A 20677-nucleotide genomic window follows, 5' to 3' on the forward strand; every position below is an offset into this window, starting at 1 on the left:
CATTTTCCTCTACATCTAATCTCCCACTGATACTTCCCATTTTGTTGAACCCAACCAAAAGCAAGAGAGTAAGGGAACCTACCTCACAGAGCAGAGAGCAGAACAGAAAAGAGAAGACAGAAGCTACTCAGCACAGTAGGGCTCTATTCACAAGCAGCTAGGTCTAAGTGAGTAAATGATGTCAACAGGACTCAGTCTCTCTTTTTCTTTCTCCACTCTGCTTTCCATTGCTACTTCATTCTAAGGCAGGCTCTTTTCACCTGGCAGCAGAGATGGCCTCTAGCAGCCAGGCTTCAATTATTAGTTCACAATTCCAAATAAAATAGAAAGAGCAAACATATATATAACACTTATTATATTTCAGGTACTGCTGAAAGCCCCTTCGATATTAACTCAGTTAATTCCCAGTTAATCCTATAAGGCAGCTGCTCAGTATTGCCTGCTTTGTACAAATGGAAGAAACTGACATGGCTGATAAGTAGAAAGGCTGAGATTTAAATTCAGGTAATCTAGCTCCAGAGTCTCTGCTTTTAACAACCTTAGGACTTAAAAGAAACAGCCCTAGATATTGGAACTCTAATTCTAGTTCTGCCTATGTTTGCTACTAACCTCAAGAAAAATCACTTATGACCTATTTTTCAGCCAGTAGACTGTAACCCCATTTACCTCTAAAGGTGGTCATGAGTACAGGTGAAAAGACATAAAGATGTTGAAATAAAGAGCTAATTAGATCTAATTGAATATGTTATATCTAACAGAGACAAAACATGCTACATTAAAATATAGTAATGAAACTGAGGTTTCACTGAGCAAATAACTTCTGAAATAACTTTTTCAATCAACAGTACCTCTGAAAAATGTCCCTAGATACAATTTCCTTCCTTTTAAGAAATATAAAGTAATATATGAGAGTCTCAAATTTTTTCAAATGGTCTTACAGGCATTATATATAATAATTTCTTAAGAAAAGACAAAGCAGAAATATAAGTTTATTGATGTTAGCAAAATAAAAGGACATAAGTGGCTTGTTAAAAACTAATGTATAAGTTTTCCTGTCTCCTTATCTCCAGAGCATTTGGCATTCTTTATCAACTGGTACATAAAAGAATAGAAAAATAAAAGATTGTCATATTGCCCTCTGTATTTCTCTTTTAATATATCAGTATGGTAGTCTACCAGAAAGTAGTAAATGGCTTCAATTGTAGAAAGGAAAGTATCTGGCTTTCCTTTTTGATGGCGCCAAAAGCAAGTTTTTCTTGTTTTCAACTCAACTTGTAATAACCCTGTCAAAAAAAAGAAAAAATATAAATATTTCTTCTTAACCACAGGCCTGGTACAATAATAATGATTTCTCTTAATTATTCTAACAATTTTTTTAAAGACTACAGATAACTTCCTTCAAAACCAGCTTGAAACAAGATATTAAATGCCTTAAGGTATATACAGAAGCAACATAAAACAAAGAATAAAATCTTATACATGACAGTTAACACTGAGTCTTAGAGCAATGAATTAAAAGTAGTTAACGTTTAAGATATTCATGTCTTCTAATCTTCTATGTACCAGCATCTTTAAAAATCTGAATCTCTGACAGGACTTCATTCACCAATTTTCAGAAGGGTTCCATTTCCTTGACAAACTAATATTTTTGTTTGTTTAGAGACGGAGTCTTGCTCTGTCACCCAGGCTAGATCGCAGCAGTGTGATCACAGCTCAGGGTTACCTCAAACTTCTGGACTCAAGCAATCCTCCTGTCCCAGCCTCCTAAGTAGCTCGGACTACACCTGCACACCACCATATCCAGCTAAGATTCTGTATTTTTATTTTCTTTAAAGATAGTGTCTTGCTATGTTGCCCAAGCTGGTCTCAAAATCCTGGGCTCAAATGATACTCCTGCCTTGGCCTCTCAAAGTGTTGGGATTATAGGTGTGAGCTATAATACCTAGCCTAAACTGACCTTTAAAATATCATTAACTGAGAGAGATAGGCAGCTTAATGGTCCTTAATACTGGTTAAAGTTTACTTCTTGATTATCACTTTCAGGCTATCTTTATGAACAGAGTATCCTAAAGCTATAGTGTCTTTTGTCTGTTTTAGCTCTGTTACATGTATGCTGCAGAGCCTCAATATCACAGGCAGAATGCCTTGCTCTTGCACATTTAAAAGGGGAATAATTAATGCCATCACAGAACAGTACTCTCATCTGTTATAACTCAGCTGTCATCATACAAATCCAGAATGCTTTTAGCTCCGTTGGCCAGTAATTGGACTCATACTATATTTGTTTGCCCCCTTTTTGTTTGTTTTTGCGAATTTTATTTTAAACTGAGAAATAAAAGAGAGAGGGTAGCATCCAAATTGGCCTAATGATCAACTGGAACTTCTAAGTCATTAATGATTTCCCACTGTCACATCTCACTTTTTCTCAAAAGCTACCCCAGAAATGGAGAAGAAATAAATAATAAAAGAAATGCAAAGATATTAAGAGATATGGAGGATTAAATAACTAATAGGAGTTTGAGGAAGAGAGAACAAAGAGAATGAAAGAGAGAGAGGGCAGTTAAATAGATAATGCCTATGACTTTTCCAGAAACTGTTTTCAACTATGCAAAGCCACAAATACATAAAACATAATGTGTCTCAAGCAGTATAAATACAAAAAAATCAGTGCCTATATCTATTACATACTTATGTAACTGCAAAACACCAAAGATAAAGAGAAGATTTTTAAAAGAAGCCATGGAGAAGGGATGGATCATATACAAAGAAAAGGTAATTAGAATGACCAAAGACTTCCCATTGGCCACAACAGTATATTGAAGACACTAGAATAATATCTTTCAAGTGTCAAAAAGAAAAAACAAAAACAACAAAAAATAAAACTGGCAACCTAAAATCATGAACCCAGCAGAACAACATATCAAGAAAAAAGTGATAGACTTTAATAAACATATGAAAACTGAACGTATGCCAACAAGAGATCAAATTAAAGGAATTCCTAAAGGATGTACTGGATAACACACTGAGTAAAGAAAATGGTAAACATCTATGCAAATCCAGATAACTGTTGCCTGTATAAAACAAAAACAATACTAATATCTAATTTGTAGACTGACAATAAAGAACAGAACAGAAATAATGGTATTAAGAATGTGTACCAGGAAGAGGCTGAATGAAGCTTCAGCATATGAAGTCCATATAATGTAAAAAAGGAGACATTAAACATTGTTTGGATTTGAACTTTTTAGGTGACTTGTGCAATTCTCTAAAAGAACTGAAATAGGAATAAAAATGGAATAAGAAAAAAATCTCAATCAAAAGAAACAAAAATTATAAAAAAAGGACAAACAGAAATAAAAAATTAAGATGGTAGAAAGTAGATCCAATTATATCAATACTCACAGCAAATGTAAATAGACTAAAGTTGCTATTTAAAAGACATAGATTATCAGATTGAAACATGAGAAGGATGACCTCTACAGGGCTTCAATTAAATACTGCATTACAGGTCTTATTTAACATAGTAATAAAGAACAACAAATTAATTAGATGCATAAGAAATGAAAATAAATGCAATTGACATTACTTACATAGAAAATACAAAAACTCTAAAGTAAATTTTTAGCCATACAGTATCTTGGAGAAGAGAAATACTCAAACAAGATAAAGACATATTGATAAATTCCACATTAAGAATTTTTTTCCTCAAAAGAAAGAGATTAAAAAGATGAACCACAAACTGCAAGAAGGTATTTTACAATATTAGCTATATTCTAGAATATATAAAGAATTTCTACAAATCAATTAAGATAAAACACTAAAAAAATGGGCATGAATAGGACATGTATATGGCCAAATAAACAAATAATGTAATTCTCAATCCAATTAGTAATTAGAGAAAAGTAAATGAAGATGACATTGAGACACCATTTTATACATACTAGATTGGCAAAAATCAGACATTTGATAATACCAAGGTAGGAGAGATTATGGATCGCTGGAGCTCATACACTAATGATGGAAATATTCCTTTGTATATAAACTTTGAAAAACAATTTGGCATTATCTTGTAAAAGTGAATTTTCTCATACTCAACAACTCAGCAATGTGACTCCTAGGTATGTTTCCTAGAGGAGCTTATACTTGCACAAGAATGTGAGTAGTAGCATTATTTGTAATAGCAAAAACTAGAAATAACCAAAGTGTTTCATTAGCAGGAAACTAGATAAATTGTAGTACACTCACAGATATTATTCAGCAGTGAAATTGAATAAAATATAGCTACAGTGATATGACAATATAGATAAATCTGAGAAAAAAAATATGACTTTAGAAAGCAAGGCCCAAGAAAACAACATACAGGTCAAAATAAAGCAAAACTAAATGATATATAGTTTATAAAAACAGATATATGTAATACTATAATTTAAAAAAGCGTAATTCAGGAAAATAACTCTCAGGGGAAGAAGAAGAATGGCACAAGGGAGATCATGAATAAAAGGAAGTTAGAAATACTATCTTGATGTATGAGTTCTTAATACTTCATTATATATGTTTTATAACAATGTTACGTATGTGTGTGAGTGCATGTGTGTAAATTCTTTCATATGTGTCACAATTTAAAAATATAAAACAGTTAAAAACAAACAAACAAGACCTCTTTGCTTATTTAGTGAAAGAATTAGAGCTGGAAGTCACATCCCAGCCCAATTCTTTCCATTAGACTTAAAACTCAATCTAATCATATCAACGACAAGCTTAAAATTCTTTAATGATGCCACAGCACCTATGGATAAAAGAACAAATTCCCAGATATGCTGAATAAAATAAGACATTTATAATTTGAATTTCTCCAGTCTTTTCTACCAGCCTCATATATGTATGCATTCTATAACACATTAAATATTTCAGTTTCTTGAATGTGAAAAGATTTTTTATATCCTAGTATTTCTAACAATTAGTAACTTTATAATAAAATTATAGTAAAAATACGAACTTTTTTTTGAGGTGGGATTTTGTTCTCTTACCCAGGCTGGAGTGTAGTGGCATGATCATAGCTCACTGCATCCTTGAACACCTGGGCTCAAGCAATTCTCCTGCCTCAGTCTCACCAGTACCTGAGACTACAGGTGCACACTACCACCCCGGGCTAATTTTTTTTGTTGAGATGTAGGTCTTGCTATGTTGTCTAGGCTGGTCTAGAACTTCTGCATTCAAGTGATAATCCCGCCTTCATCTCCTGAAGTGCTGGGATTACAGGAATAAGCCATTACACCTGGTTCCAAACTAGTAAAATATTTTAGCAGGAGAAACTTAAAGTAGATAATTACAAATTGCTTTTCCTTCCAAAAGTGCTGCCTCAATTTCTTCAATTGCAAAATTAGGATGACATCCTTTACCTCATACATTTGATGTGACGATTGAATAAGGTAGTATATGACACAGTACTCACTGACACAGTGAGTGTAATTTAGGCAATGCTTATAATGTGAACAAAGTTATCACTTTAAAAGCTGTATCAATATATAGTGAAAATGAAGGGAAAGGGCTGGTTAATTTTTAAAACGAATTACAGTATAATGATGTTTAAATAATTTGGACTCCAGCCCAACAAAAAGAAACAATGTCTCCCTCTACATTCTGCCAAGGCTTCCTATGGTAAATCTTCAAGAATGTTACATAATTCTTCACTGCTAGGTTTAGGTTTACCTTTTATGATTAAATTAGGCACTCTACCTTCAAGTGCTTTATTCTGACATTGGTAGAACATACAGAACTATTTCTCTGTAAATAGTTCTGTATGTTCTACCAATGTTAATTTGGGCCATAATACCTGGGCAGGGGGGGATGCCCTGATGATGCAATCAGAACTATGACCACAGGGCTACATGTCCCTCCAAGGATGAGAGATAGAGAAGACAAAGGGTCAGGTATTAGGGATAGGTGGATAAAACAAAGAGTAGAAGTTGGGAATATAGTAGGGAACAGAAGACGAGGGCTCAGGTGGAGGTGGGGACATAAAGCATCCAGGAATAAAATGTGACCTTAAGATCCTAAGGAATGGCTAGTATCCAGAGTAATACCATGGATTCATCTTTAAAGTGGCACAGATAAAACAAAACAGTCCGGTTTTACATTGTTAAGGGGAATCTTAACCTCAGCATTCACAGTAAGATAATGGAAAGATAATTTCCAATATACCTGAGGGTTTAGTTGAGGTTTAACTTAGTTTGTTCAGCTTAATCCCATGAAATGACAAAAAGTTTTAAAGCCTAAAGCCAACAATTTATAACAAACATGGACTGTTTCTTATGGAAGTAACTTGGTTTATTCAGAAATTAGTATTTTACATATACAGAGGTTATAAATAAGTGTAGAGCCCTAATTATTTCCTGTGGTGCAACAAGGAGCTACAAAGGACAGCGGTTGAAGTAGGTCATACAGAAAACTGCTCTCTAGAAATCTGTTTCTTTTATAATTTTAAGGATTAAGAAGCCCCTTTAAAAATTTTTGATCTGGCATAGAACTAAAACATATGATACTTCCCATGTGACTTGGGAAGGAATAACAAAAAATCTTTTGTACACATCTGATTTTAGGCAAGCCAAATGTGAACACTCTGAAACGAGATTTTGAATAATACCACATAATTCCTTTTATAGTTATGTCAAGGGTTTTTACATATTTTTTTTTAATTTGATCTTTTCAATTACCATATAAGGTAACAATAAAGAAAAACCGCTCAGAATTATTTTCAAACTGGTGAGTAACCTGCTGCTGTAAACATCCATGGGAATGTGGCAGGCAGTGTTCCCTTTCTCTTTCAAAGAGCACAGCCTTAGGGCTCAGGAGTTTGTCTTTCTATTAAACACTGGCAACAAAATTTCTTTCAGATCTTATACTCCATAGTACCTGCCCTTCCCTCTCTCCCACACACATACAACACAAAGAACACACAATTCGACTGTCAAAGCAACCTTACTAACATGTATGAAGATGTCAGATGCATAACCTATATAAATTAAGCTAGTTAAATCTAGTGTTGTCACTCACTTCTGCTTGATATTAATGAACACCAGACTCCAAAAAGTGTCAAAATGTTCTTTCTAGATAATGCACATTTTTAACACTAGCCTGAGAGACGCTCTCCCAATTTATAACTGTTTTGGCAATTGCCTAATATCAACTGAATAGCTTTCTTGCCTTTTTTTTTTTTTTTTTTTTTTTTGAGACGGAGTTTCGCTCTTGTTACCCAGGCTGGAGTGCAATGGCGCGATCTCGGCTCACTGCAACCTCCACCTCCTGGGTTCAGGCAATTCTCCTGTCTCAGCCTCCTGAGTAGCTGGGATTACAGGCACGCACCACCATGCCCAGCTAACTTTTTGTATTTTTAGTAGAGACGGGGTTTCACTTTGTTGACCAGGATGGTCTTGATCTCTTGACCTCGTGATCCGCCCGCCTCGGCCTCCCAAAGTGCTGGGATTACAGGCTTGAGCCATCGTGCCCGGCCAGCTTTCTTGCCTTCTAATCATACATGAGCAAGTAAAGTAACTCTTTTAAACGACTGTTATTAGGAACCAAGCTTTTCACTCTAAAATAAATAAAAATCCTTATAATGTTAAATATGAATTAGAACTATCTGTGTGAACTCATGATGCATAACTATATATTTTTCTTGGGTCTATCCACTGAAGGAATGACATCCCAATAGTAATGAATTTACCAGATCTTAGTTTCTAATACCATTTCCTATTAAAAGCAACTATAGCTTCTTAGAAAAACAATTGATTCTAGGTCTGAGGCAGAAAAAAAGTACAAATAAACTTGTCTGTTGTACCAAAAGGACAAATGAGGCCATGCCGTGAAGTACTTGAAGGGTTTCCACTGGCAAAATTTGAGAGAACTCGAGCATCAAAAAGATTGTATCAAAAAGATGAGCATCAATATGCTATAATAGATTATAATATCATGAATTTGAGAAAAAAATCCGTAAGTTCATAGTGATCTCAAAAAGAGGTGGGAGAGAGAGAAATAAAGAACAGGGGGAAAAGGAAAAGATCTTCTTTACATAAGAATACTGGCTAACAAATGTAGAAGAAATCATGTAATTAAAATTTCACCATTTTTCAATTCTCAATGTAATTATTCAATTTACGCAGGGATCATCAATGAGTACTAAAACTACTTGTTGAAAGGTTTTTGGGAAACAGTCCATAGTCTGAAACATAACCCATAGATTCCTACTACTTACAAAGAGAAAAAATAAACCTTAACAAAAGAGAGATCTGGCAATCACCACTTTAATCAAGTAATGAAAATTATCACAAATAATAGAACAACTTGCATTATATGCCTCCTAATTTGATGCAACAATAAAGTATGAATTCACCTATGAATTGGTTAACCATACAATTTATCAGCTAAAAGGTTCACTTCTGAGAGTGCAATGATATGCTATTAATAATTATACCAAAACAATAGATATAAACTAGACATAGACAACCCTGGATTTATCCTTACCTGTAAGTGTCCTAGCCAACATATTTAGACTGAAACTAATCACAATGAAACATTCAGACAATTGACCTGTACTCTTCACAAAAGTTTAAGTCATGAAAAACAAAAACAAGACTGCTCTAAATAAAAGAGACTAAATATACATAATAACCAAATAAACTGTGATAAGTTTAAATGCTATAGGGGGGAAGCTACAAGAAGTATTTTGGGGTCAGTTAGGGAAATTTGAGTATGGACAGTATATTAGATAATATGATGAAATTTTCATCAATTTTCTTCGTAATAATGGTACTATTTATTATACAGGAGAACATACTTTTTTTTTTTTTTTTTTTTTTTAGCACAAGTAGCACAGCAACTTTATTTGAAACAGCAGAAAATGAGGAACAACCAGTACAAACGTCCATCAACAGATAAACAGGTAACACTAATGGTAGCATACCCATACAACAAAACACTAGTTGGAAATAAATGTATGACCTATTGATACACATTACAAGAAGAATAAGTGTCAAGTGATTTATTTTGTGTGAGAAAGTCAAACTGAAAAAAGGAAAAGAATACACACTGTATGATTCAACTTATGTAATATTCCAGAAAATGCATCTAATCTATAATGATTAGATATAGACAATTGATAGATTAGAGATGGGGTTGGAGAGTGCTGTGAGGAAAGCTGGATGTGAAAGATCATAAAAGGACAGATGGAAACTTTGGCAGGGGATGGATAGGTTCATTTTCTTACTTGTAGTGATGGTCTCATGGCTGTACACATACGAGAAAACTTTTATACTCTCTAAATATGTGTAGTTTATTATATATTAATTATTCCTTAATAAAGTTATTTTTAAAAACTGTAAGGCAGGCCAGGCACCAAGGCCTATGCCTATAATCCCAGGACTTTGGGAGGCCGAGGAGGGCAGATCACCTCAGGTCAGGAGTTTGAGACCACCATGGCCAATATGATGAGACCCTGTCTCTACTAAAAATACAAAAAACCTAAGTCGGTCATGGTGGTATGTGCCTGTAATCCCAGCTGCTAGCGAGGCTGAGGCAGGAGAATTGCCTATACCCAGGAGGCAGAGGTTGCAGTGAACCAATTGGACCACTACACTCCAGCCTGGGTGACAGAGCAAGACTCTGTCTCAAAAAAAACTAAACAAAAACTGTCAGGCAAAAAACAAAAAAATATAGAATATATAAATACATACTCACATATGTAATAAAGAGAAAGAGAAATAAAGCAAGTGTGGCAAAATGTATAGGTATTAAATCCAACTCTTCTTTCATATTGTCTGTTAGTTTTTCAAAATAAGTCTGAGGGAAGAGCAGTCCAAAAAACATTTTTTTTTTTTTACCTTGAAGTCGCTCATCAGTGATTATTTTGTTTGTTTGGTTCCAGGTGCTGTCTATAAATATAATTTTTTTCAGTGTTGTGCCTTTGCACTTGCTGTCATTCAAATCACAGAACTCATGTTCTTCAGCTCTTTTGCGTTTAAAAGATGGCTTGTCAGGGTCATCATTTTTGCCTCTAACATTATTTTGAATCCTTTTTTGCAGATGAAAAGAAATATCTTTTATTGAGATAGACTGAGGTCCAGGAAAAACAAGAGCAACCTAAAACAAAGAAAACTGGGTTAGCAGTGTGGTATTATGATCTTCGAAATACAGAAATTGTGCTTAAAATTTTAAGAAAAACGTTGAATTTTTGAGAAACAAGCAGTAGGTTGGTTCTATTGCATATGCTTCTTTAATATGTATGGTAAAGTTCTAGCTCTCTCCTAGTAATTTATAATCTTAATATACTAATTAAAAGTTCAAAATACATTATTCACTGACTGACAGAGGTCAAGTTAATCATACTTGAAATAAGAAGACTAAATTATATAATTTTTCAATAAGATAAAAAGCAAAGTACATGATACTTTGTAAAACAACCACTGAAACTCTTCAGTGATTAAGTGCCATTTTCACCTATATCATAAGCAAAGATAAAACAAATGACAGTGAATGCTGGTGAAGAAATGGTGGTTTGAGGTCAGGATTAAATAGCATAAGTCTTCATCAAAGCAATTTGACAATTTAAAACAAGTGTCTTAAAATATTCATACCCTTTTGCTGAATGATTTCATTATGGGAACATAATAAAATAATCCTAAACACACACATGCACAATATCGAAGTATATTTATTACAGTGAAAAATTAAAATGAAAAAAAATCTAACCTTCCAGGAAAAATTTTATGAATTATGATACCTCTTTTCTTTCAGCACATTTTTATTGAGATTGATATTGTTAGAGCCTCCAATGTCTGAACAGCTCTTGGCACTAAGTACACACCAAGTAAATATTTGTTAAGTGAATAAATGTTGGTAGAATCAAGGGAATTTTATCCCCATGTGTTTCTCTATTTCCCAAATTTTCTTCAATGAGCATATAAATTTTTAAAATAAAAAGATAAAAACAAAATCATAATAAAATAAAATTAAAAAGCAAAAAATCTTGGGCAGGCACAGTGGGTCATGCCTGTAATCCCAGCACTTTGGGAGGCCAAGGTGGAAGGTTCACTTGAGCCCCAGGAGTTCGAGACCAGCCTGGACAACATAGTGAGACCAGTCTCTACAAAAAATAAAAATCTTAGGTGGGAGTAGTGGCATATGCCTGTGGCCTCAGCTACTCCAGAAGCTGGGGTAGGTGGACTGCTTGGACCCAGAAGTTTAAAGCTGAAGCAAGCTATGATTGTGCCACTGCACTCCAACTTGGGAACAAGAGAGCAAGACTCTGTCAAAAAGCAAAAAACTTGAATTTTATAAATTTCAAAGTTGTAAAAGTTTAAAAATATTCATAATACATGTCTATATTTCCCCCTATAATCAGTTAGCAAAGTCCAGGGCTTCTGAATTTTCTTAGATTTTTAGCATATCACATCTCCTTACAGAACCTAGCACTGCATTCTATCTAATCAACATAAATGGACTGTAGCTGACCAGAGAAGAAAACATTTTCCTAGATCCAAAACTTAAATATTACTTACAAATATAATTTTCTATATAAACTCAACCAAAAAAAATACATATATAGAGAGATAAATAGGAAAGTAAAAATTTACCAAGTTTTTCCTGGAATGAGTGAATGAATGAATTTTTAATTTTGTTTCTAGATCAGCCACACCAACAAATGGCCTCCAAGAGACCAAAAGGTTTTTACATGCTTCTTTCAGTAATCAAGGCCTAATTTTTTGAGACATATTGCAAAATTGCTTTTCAGCAAGAAGACCCTTAATATCTCACCAATGTGACAACTGCAACTAAGTGAAAACCAATTAAGAATCTAAAAATGAGCAAGGAAGGCCTCTAAGCAGCCAAAAGAAATATTATAAGGCTATGCACTAAAGCTCTTAATTTAGGAGGATTCCTGAACATCCTAACTCAGTTTTCTTCTTTTAGAGAAATTCCAACAACATTTCTAATCTGGTTTCCCAGTTTGCATCAAATTAGATCATCTATGTGTAGCAGACACAGGAGGAGACAAGAAAAAGTAAAAGCAGGCACTTTAATATTGGCAAAGAGTAAAAACCTAAAGACATAAGGCAGAAAAGCTACAAAATGCAGAGAGACTCAAAAAGCATAGCAGTCTAGAATCATGTGACCTTTGAAGATATCAATGAAATATATGGTATATTATCTAATGCTACCTGAGCATAATGCTAGCTTATGAAGAAAAATATTAAATTATGTTGGAGTAAGTTCAGAAAGGCAATGGAGATTAAAATTCATTTTGATATCCAATGTGAAGAGTTACAAAAAATAAGTTGCCTACTTCATGGTCCTTTTCTTCATATTCTGGAATACAAGGATATGTGTAAATGTTTACAAATTCAGGTGCTAAGAGTTTTGCATGTATAGCAGTACTTTTGCCATCTGTTTCATTTGGATGTTTAATGATGTCAATCTTCAATGGAAGCTAAAGGTAAAAAAAAAAGGACAAATAAAAAAACAAATGTAAACATTCTAATTTTTACATTGATAAAAAGGGTCTCTAAAGCTAAATAGGTAGCTCACAATAAATTCCTATACATATGCATATGGTTTAAAAGTTATACTTTTCTACCAGAATATTAAGAATGGTGATTGTTAACAAAGCAAACCCAAATTTCTTCCTTGGAATTGTTAATCATGTATTAGGACCATTATTTTCAACTCATTTAACACAGAATCTTCTCTTACAGCAAAGCTCCAGTGTCATTTTCATTTAAGTTATTGCATTTCAGTATGTGTGCCACAGACATTTTTATAATTCCTATAAACTCTAGGTTTGCCTACTTAATTTTATTTGTATTTATTTATTTTGAGATGGGAGTCTCACTCTGCCACCCAGGCTAGAGTGCAGTGGTGCAATCTCAGCTCACTACAACTTCTGTCTCCTGGTTAAGCAATTCTACCTCAGCCTCCCACGTAGCTGGAATTACAGGCGCCCACCACCATGCCCAGCTAATTGTTATATTTTTTTCGTAGAGATGGTTTTTCACCATGTTGGCCAGGCTGGTCTTCAACTCTTGACCTGAAGTGATCCACCTGCCTCGGCCTCCCAAAGTGCTGAGATTACAAGTGAGCCACCGCACCTGGCCTCTTACACTATTTTAAAAGGAAATGTAAGTTTGAGCAAAAAGCTTCAGATCTAAAATTCAAGTTGAAATTCTGTTCCTTATACATACTTTCAGGTCAAAACTGTTATCCTTTGTAGTAAACATCATGATTTTCGGCATCACATTTTCAACAGCACAAATTAAATAATTATCAATTAAAAAAATAGTAACAATAAGTCTGAGAGGTGTAATCTTTATATCACAAAACTCTCTTTAAAATCATCTTGCCTAAAAAGTAGTCCCCATTCTTTCTGGGAAGAAGGACTGGTTTCATGGAAGACAATTTTTCCATAGACCGGGGTTGGAGAAGAGGGTTTTGGTAGGATTCAAGGACATTACACTTACTGTATACTTTATTTCTATTATTCTTACATTATAATATGTATAATGAAATAATTATACAACTCACCATAATGTAAAATCAGCATTACATTATGAGCTTGTTTTCTTGCAACTAGATGGTCCCATCTGGGGATGATGGGAGACGCTGACAGATCATCAGGCATTAGATTCTCATAAACAGCGTGCAATCTAGGTGCCATGAATATGCAGTTCACAACAGGGTTCATGCTCCAATGATAATCTAATGCTGCTGCTGATCTGACAGGAGGCAGAGCTCAGGTGGTAATGTAAATCATGGGGAGTGGCTGTAAATACAGATGGAGGCTTCACTTGCTCTCTGGCAGCTCACCTCTTGTGCAGCCTGGTTCCTTAGGACTGGTACTGGTCTGTGGTCTGGGGATTGGGACCCCTGTTGCTTAAGTATTTCCCTTAAAGTTTCATTATTTGTTACAGATTAACATGTCTCTGTACAAAAATAATATTCTCTTGGATTTCTTAATTACATTTTTCTTATTTTGCTTTGGCATTTTTTGGTTTAGCTCTCATTATAATGCTTATGTAAGTACTGCATTCAGCCATGATTATGAAAAAAATGCCAAGTCATCTCCCCTACTATATATAAGAAACCCTCTGGAGATGTGTTCTTGACTTCAGCTTTTAAATGACCTTTTGTTTTATTTGGTAGTTCCCACAATCTTCAAGTTCCCATTCCACACTAAATAAATAGGATTCTAGGAATTTACCCTGGGCACACTTTTACCCTGGAGGACAAAACTATTTTTCTTATGTTTTAAACTATACATATTTAAAATGTACAATCTAATAAGTTTTAACATATATTAAATTCTTGAATCCACTGCTACAGTCAAAATAATGAGAGAATTATAAGATAGAATAATTCTATATATACTTGAAAAACCATACTTCAAAATGTAACATTCCTGTAAGATAATGAGAAACTTGAAAATATTTATTACTCTCAAGTTCTTAGTTTTTCTGAGCAAACTGTGAAGCTTATATTAAATTCCACACTTCCTTATTCTTGGCTAACAAACTTTCCATTAGCTTATTATGTATGATTTTAGATGCTGAGGACACCATGGACTGGTCAAGATGATATAGGCTAAATTGAAATTCAAATAAAATATGACAGTCAAAGTACTTTTCTTACTTCAAATTTAAATGAACTTTAAAATCATCACAACAAATATTTAAAAATATAGCTACAACTTATTTATTTATTTATTTAACTGGCAAGTTCTAATGAGCCCATGTGTAGAGTTTACTCTCTCTAAAGTCTTAATAAACAGTAGTCAAATTTTATACATTAACTGATTTATTCCTAAAGTTTGGGATGTTAGCAATCAATTTGAGTAACTTTTAAATTGGGCTTAAAATCACTCTATGATAACATAGCCCAGGGAATAAGTCTTAGTTTTTAAATTTTATTTTCCTTTTGGTCAATGAAATCTGCTCAATCCCCACGTATAGGAAAAGACTAAGTCATAAAAGTCTAGGTAAAAATTGACTCTAGTTCTACTAGAATAGTATTTTCTCAAGGAGCAGTACAAAGACCTGAGTTTTGGAGCTCCTTCAGGGTTTCTATAAACTTTTTTTTTTAGTATTCATATGTTTATATCACACATTTTTTCCTATGTTGTAAAGAAATTATAATTATTAATGAAAAATTAATGGGTTTCATTAAAAACACCATTTCAGACCCAGAGACAAGAAAAACAAAGAGGTTTAGTACTCTGTAGGACTAAATTTTCCATAAATACGCTTCCTTTATCAATTATATTAGAGTAGGTATGTATGATGTCTTTTAAAAACCTATTTTCTTACTTTCAAACAATTAAATTTCTTACTAACCTTCACAACTGGAATCTGTTCAATAGGTACATTTTCAACTGGGACATAACATGTATAGCAGTAGAACATTCTGGAACCACCACATTTGAGACATTTTGATCTCCCACTTTGCTGAGCTTTTTGAAGAACTTCTTGAGATGCTAAACGTAAGTTTTTAAGGGGATCTTCTGAAGCTATGGAAGTAGTTTGTGACTGTTTTGTTTCCACAAATTTTGAATTATTTTCTTCACTTCGTTTGAGAAATATAGGTGGATTGAGAGACATTCTTCATTCAAACCAAAGTTTAACAGCTATTTCTAAAACACATATCATAGGTGCCCTGTAAAAAAGTGTCGAGAGGAGACAAAATAAAAACAGAAAACATTTTACTCAGTCTGTACAATGAAAATTATTCAATTTAAGTCACAGTTGTGTGCTGTTTTAGTACTTACTAATACATGTTTTAAACCACTAAATTGACATACTTTAAAACATAAGATTAAAAGCAATAAACTCAAAGCTATTTAAAATATAAACTTTAGGTGTTGACAATCCACTTTTCGAGGACCCTTTTTCATTCCAGAGATGGCAATTTTGTTTTCCAGATATTAGTAACACAATGGTTTCATCTTAGTATCAGACAAGGATATATTTAACCCTTTTGGCTGTGACTTTGAATTGACATTAATGAAAAACAGAAGGTTCCAGTGGAATCAGCAAAATTTAGTTGGATATATTCTTAAAGATATAGCACTCTCCAACTTAAAACACGCACTGCTTATGTTTGTGTGTACGTGTTTGCATATACACATACAACTAAATGCCCACTAAAAAATAAAAGGCAACTATTACTAATTATAATTTATAAAATATCCCATAAGGTGAAATATATTATCTTATAAATTTTAAAAATTTACAGAGTAATATTAATGTCCACTTACTCTAAGAATTTATGCTTTTTAAAAACATACATCATTCATATTCTTTAGTACTAGAGAAGAATAGTAAAGTAACTTTCCCACTTAATACTTCCTTCAAAGAAGGGTGATGGCTGCCAAAATTGTTATCTGCATACCCTCTAAGGAAGATATCTTTCAACAGAGAAACAACAGTGGGGCCCTATTGATTCGATATGCATTCCACAGCTGTAAAATAATTCTCTTATTATAAAGCCTTCTGGCATTGTGGTTTACTATGAAGCTCCAGCCACTTTAAGTAGTAACAGTGACAAGAGAAATGCTGTGACTTCAATAGGAAACACTTTGTGGTCTCCCAAATAGAAAGTGAACAAAAAGTCCAGAGAAACACAAAGTACAACGTAATTTGTTGACAAGAAGTTAATGCCCCTAATTTAATTACTCATCAAATGAATTTTTTTTTTAAAAGACTGTAAGTCCTAGTGAGCTTGAGACCCAAATAAAAAGATGCAAAGATACCAGTTATAGTAGAAAAAGGTATTTGCCAAATGTACCCAAGGGGGAAAACCAAAATATAGTAAATATTTTTGCTGTGTACTGATTAGGCACAGATTTACATTTTGGGTAAGAAAGCAGTATTTAAGAACAATGGTCCAATCCCTTCTTCCTGCCTCACAAATAGAAAATCTTACCTACTTCTGACCACCACTCTAAATCACCTGCCTAAAAATGGCTTCAATCTTTGTTAACATGCCCTCAATGACTAAAAGTGCAATAAATTAAGATGCCATCTTTTTTTGAGTCTCAGATCCTTTTAGGAATCACATTAAAATCTTAAACCTCATCCCTAGAAAATGCATATACAGACACAATATTTTGCACACAATTTCAGGAGGTTTGGAACTTTCCTAGAGTCTAACTATAAATGAGGTAAAGAAGTTCCAAGTTTGGGAAGAGGCAGGCATGGTGGCTCATGCCTATAATACCAGCATTTGGGAGATCAAGGTGGGAGGATCACTTGAGCACAGGAGTTTAAGAACAGCCTGGACAACAAAGTGAGATCCCATCTCTAAAACAGAGAAGAAAAAGAAAGTTTGGGAAGAGATCCTAATAGTCTTCAGAAATCAGAGTTGCAAATGCTCTATTGACATCTCTTTGCTGCACATATGAAGCTAAGTTTCACCTAAACCCTCTTTGGGTTTGTTCTGGTGTTGCTTGTGGTTCTTACAGAGAAACATTTTGAGGCTTTCATAATCCTGAGTTACTCAAATGATGGGATTCATCCTAAAAAAAGAAAGTTGATTGGACTAACTCAACCTGATTTATTTCCCTGGGTATTCCAGTAGCTATTTAGTGGAACTGCATGTGTCACTCAAAAACCTAGACATAGTGGGACTGAAAAATGCAGTTCCTGTGATGTCATGACAGTTACTGTGGTTGCTTGACATTTAGCAGAAAACTATTGGTGAGTTTTTGGAGTTATTCTCTGGCCCTCAAAGTGCATTCGTCTTAGAGATACCTCAGAAATACCATTTTGTAGTTCACGGACCTCCTATCCAAATAACTAAATGGGTTTTAGTGAAGCCTTATATAAATAACCTTCCTCTACAAAAATCAAACACCACAGATACCTGTAAGACAGTAAAAGAGAAATGTTAATGTCTCCATCTTCTAGTTCACCCTACATACTCTCACTTATGGCTGTGGTGACCACATAGAAGAGGCCAGCAATTGTAAATCATGGACAGCTCCCTCCAAAGGTCTCTGAAACTACATGATCAAGACATCTGTCCTAACCTAGCCAACAGCCTGCCTCAACTATGAGTAAATCGTATGTTACAAATGTGGCCATTTAAAATCTTTAAAACATACCTGTTAACGTCAAATATGTGCAAGGAAATACAATTTGAGTCATGGGAGCTAAAAAGACTTAGAAAACATAAAGACTATTCCTATGGAACTAACAATTTTAACACCTTGATGGTGTGTCCATCTTCCAGGAACTTAGGGCTGAAAATACATTAATTTTTTTATTCCTCCTTCTACCCAATTTCCACCCCAAATTAATTATACTCACCAAGTTTGCATCAATTCTACCTTGTACGTAATCCTCTATCTTCACTCTCAAAGTCAGGACTCTAATTCAGTTCCTTATTAACTCATAGATGGGCCATGGCAAGGTCTTAAACCTCTTTATCTTTGAATACTTATTATTGATTACACATATTTGACATGGAAAAATCCACTTATTTTAGAGGTACTTTGGTGAAGCTGGCCCCTCTAGCATTCAACTCTGTAAGAGAAGATCCTTTCCTGATCTCACATATTCAAGATTCTTATGCAACAGGAGGAATTCGATAAACACTTGTTAACTAAATTAAATCCACTCTGCAAAACACATCCAGTAAGCATCTTGCTACTGAACTTTCTCACAAACTACCTTTATGGGCCATCTGCAGCCTAGCACAGGTGGCAGGCTGGCAATTTCTTTTTTTTTCCAAAATAATAACAGAAAAATCTTCTATCTCTTTCATTATTGTAAGCTGAATCACCTCCTTCCCAATGGAACATTATATATATAGACTCCCCTATCCTATATTGTGGACCAATTCAGTACTAGATAAAAACCACTTCAAATTTTCTTGCTAGAGTATTTTTAAGAACCTGGTCACATAGGACCTCCAGGTCCAACATTCATTTTTCACAATTCAAGGTAGTACCCTTTTAAAATATAGGATTAATGGCCCCTCCCACACCACCCATTATATGGTAGCAGACGGTCTTGCCTTCGTTTTCATGGTGCATTGGGTTAGTCCTTAAATGCTGCGATCTGAAGTACTGATTTTACCATCCAACTTTGTGGACCTGGCGCCTGAAAATGTTAATATACTTCGTTATTTGTCCTACATTCCCAATAAATATTTTAGATGTAAGAAACAGGCTCTTTTGCTTATTATGTAACCACAACCTCAGTATTTCAAATATACTGCATGGCATCGCTAATTCTACGTCTGTACTACTCTTCCCCTTTCGTGATAACCCCCACAAACCACTCCAAATACTAAAAAAAATAAAAATAAAAATAAAAATATAGAGAATGGGGTTCCTAGGGAACTGACTCGGCCAGGACAAACTTTCGTTGGGGCGGAATGCTCCGAAATCACTGGTAGGAAAAAATAACTGGTTTTTGCAGAAAAATTTGGAAACCTTTTTCCCAAAGGGCCCCCAACATCCTAACAAAAAACAAGAGCCCGCGCAGGGACCGAGGATCCCCGTCACAGGCGACACCCAGCGTGATCTCCGCTAGGGTCCTGACGAGGAATGTCCGCTTCCCGCTGCCGCAACTCTGGAGCCAGACCACGCTCCACGCGCAGAGACCTGCACCAGGAATCAGAGTGGTACTCAGACCTGCACACCCGCGAGTCGAGCAGCTCCACGCGTCTTCAGCTCCACCCGAGCCCAAGGCGCGCGCCGGGCCGTGATCGCGCACGGACCGGACGGAGCGCTTTTCGGGTAACACCAGAGGGAGGAGCCAGGCCGTTACCAGTGGTGTTGCTAGGGCCGGGGCCGACACGCCGCCGTTCGCGCGGCTGAAGCCACGAGCGGGAACGACAGCAGGGCGGGGTTAAACGGGAAGTTCTGCCTCACCCTCACAGGCAGCGGCCTGGTCGTACCGCCTCTGAGAGGCTCCGGCGGGGGGCAGGGCCGAGTTCGTCTGGGACCTGGCTCACGCCTCGCAGCCTTCCAGCCAGTTTCCTCCTGATCCTTGCTGGGACAACATAATTGGGACGCGGTTCTCGAAACATACTCTGAAGGCATAGTTGCAGTGAGTTGTGAAGAAATGTTGTTCCCAGAGAAAAGTTTGCGTTTTACCCATCTCAAAGATATTTTAGTGATACGAATATGGTTCTGTTAGGCTTCCGTGGCTATATCAGTATCATTATTTCGTGCGCTGTATGGTAATGAAAGCTATTAGAAAAATCATTTGTATCTTTAGGATTTGGTTTGCGTAAAAATACGCATATAGAGTTAAGAGTACTTTGTATGCTTTTCCAGTCTAAAGTTAAGTATGATAATGTGGATAAGTTACTAGACCACTTTTCCATGCCTCTTCCCAAAGAATGCCCAAATTGAAGTGCACTCTAACAGCTAAGATTTTGAAACACAACGGTCAAATGTTGAGCAATGTTTATTGAGTATTCTGAATTTATCAAGTAGCAGATATAGGATATTAGAATGCCCTAGAAGTGTTCATGATACAAGTAAACCATGGATAGTACAGAAAATGCAATATTCTTACTACCGAGATTAAAATGCAATTTCATAAATTAGGAATTTCAAGAAAGCTCAGAATGGAGTGGTCATGAAAGGCTTCTTTTTTGGAATTCGGTAAGGCCTTGAAAA

The 20677-nt window shown here is 35.1% G+C and overlaps 2 protein-coding genes across 8 annotated transcripts in view; one reads left to right on the forward strand and one right to left on the reverse strand.

Moving 5' to 3' along the window:
- Positions 1 to 972: 972 nt before the first annotated feature.
- Positions 973 to 19763, reverse strand: DTWD1 (DTW domain containing 1). 2 transcript variants are annotated; one of them, XM_074393635.1, is made up of 6 exons: positions 19682 to 19763; positions 19060 to 19145; positions 15378 to 15696; positions 12338 to 12481; positions 9876 to 10134; positions 973 to 1283 (listed from the first exon to the last, which is right to left on the reverse strand). In XM_074393635.1, the coding sequence occupies exons 3-6, from the start codon at positions 15639 to 15641 to the stop codon at positions 1036 to 1038; spliced, it is 915 nt and encodes a 304-aa protein (XP_074249736.1). In that variant the 5' UTR covers positions 15642 to 15696; positions 19060 to 19145; positions 19682 to 19763; the 3' UTR covers positions 973 to 1035. The 2 variants fall into 2 exon arrangements, with proteins under 2 accessions (XP_074249736.1, XP_003928915.1); XM_003928866.4 differs by lacking the exon at positions 19060 to 19145 and having other exon boundaries at positions 19682 to 19761.
- The window catches only part of FAM227B (family with sequence similarity 227 member B), a 349113-nt gene continuing 343880 nt past the window's right edge, over positions 15445 to 20677 (forward strand). For all 6 annotated transcript variants that reach the window (XR_012516264.1, XM_074393630.1, XM_074393631.1 and 3 more), the window contains exon 1: positions 15445 to 15523. Coding sequence is in view for 5 of the 6 variants with exons in the window: in XM_074393630.1 (XP_074249731.1) it covers positions 15515 to 15523 (9 nt within the window). In the remaining variant the exon portion in view is untranslated. The remainder of the gene's footprint in view (positions 15524 to 20677) is intronic.

This window comes from Saimiri boliviensis, chromosome 2 (genome assembly GCF_048565385.1).
Source record: "Saimiri boliviensis isolate mSaiBol1 chromosome 2, mSaiBol1.pri, whole genome shotgun sequence".
NCBI lineage: Eukaryota > Metazoa > Chordata > Mammalia > Primates > Cebidae > Saimiri > Saimiri boliviensis.

Coding starts and splice junctions, on each gene's coding strand:
- DTWD1 (XM_074393635.1), bottom strand. CDS start 15,641: ATGTCTCTCAATCCACCTATATTTCTCAAACGAAGTGAAGAAAATAAT. Junction 12,482..15,377: donor AACAGATTCCAGTTGTGAAG/GTTAGTAAGAAA, acceptor TTTTACCTTTAG/CTTCCATTGAAGATTGACAT. Junction 10,135..12,337: donor ATGAAGAAAAGGACCATGAA/GTAGGCAACTTA, acceptor TCTTTGTTTTAG/GTTGCTCTTGTTTTTCCTGG.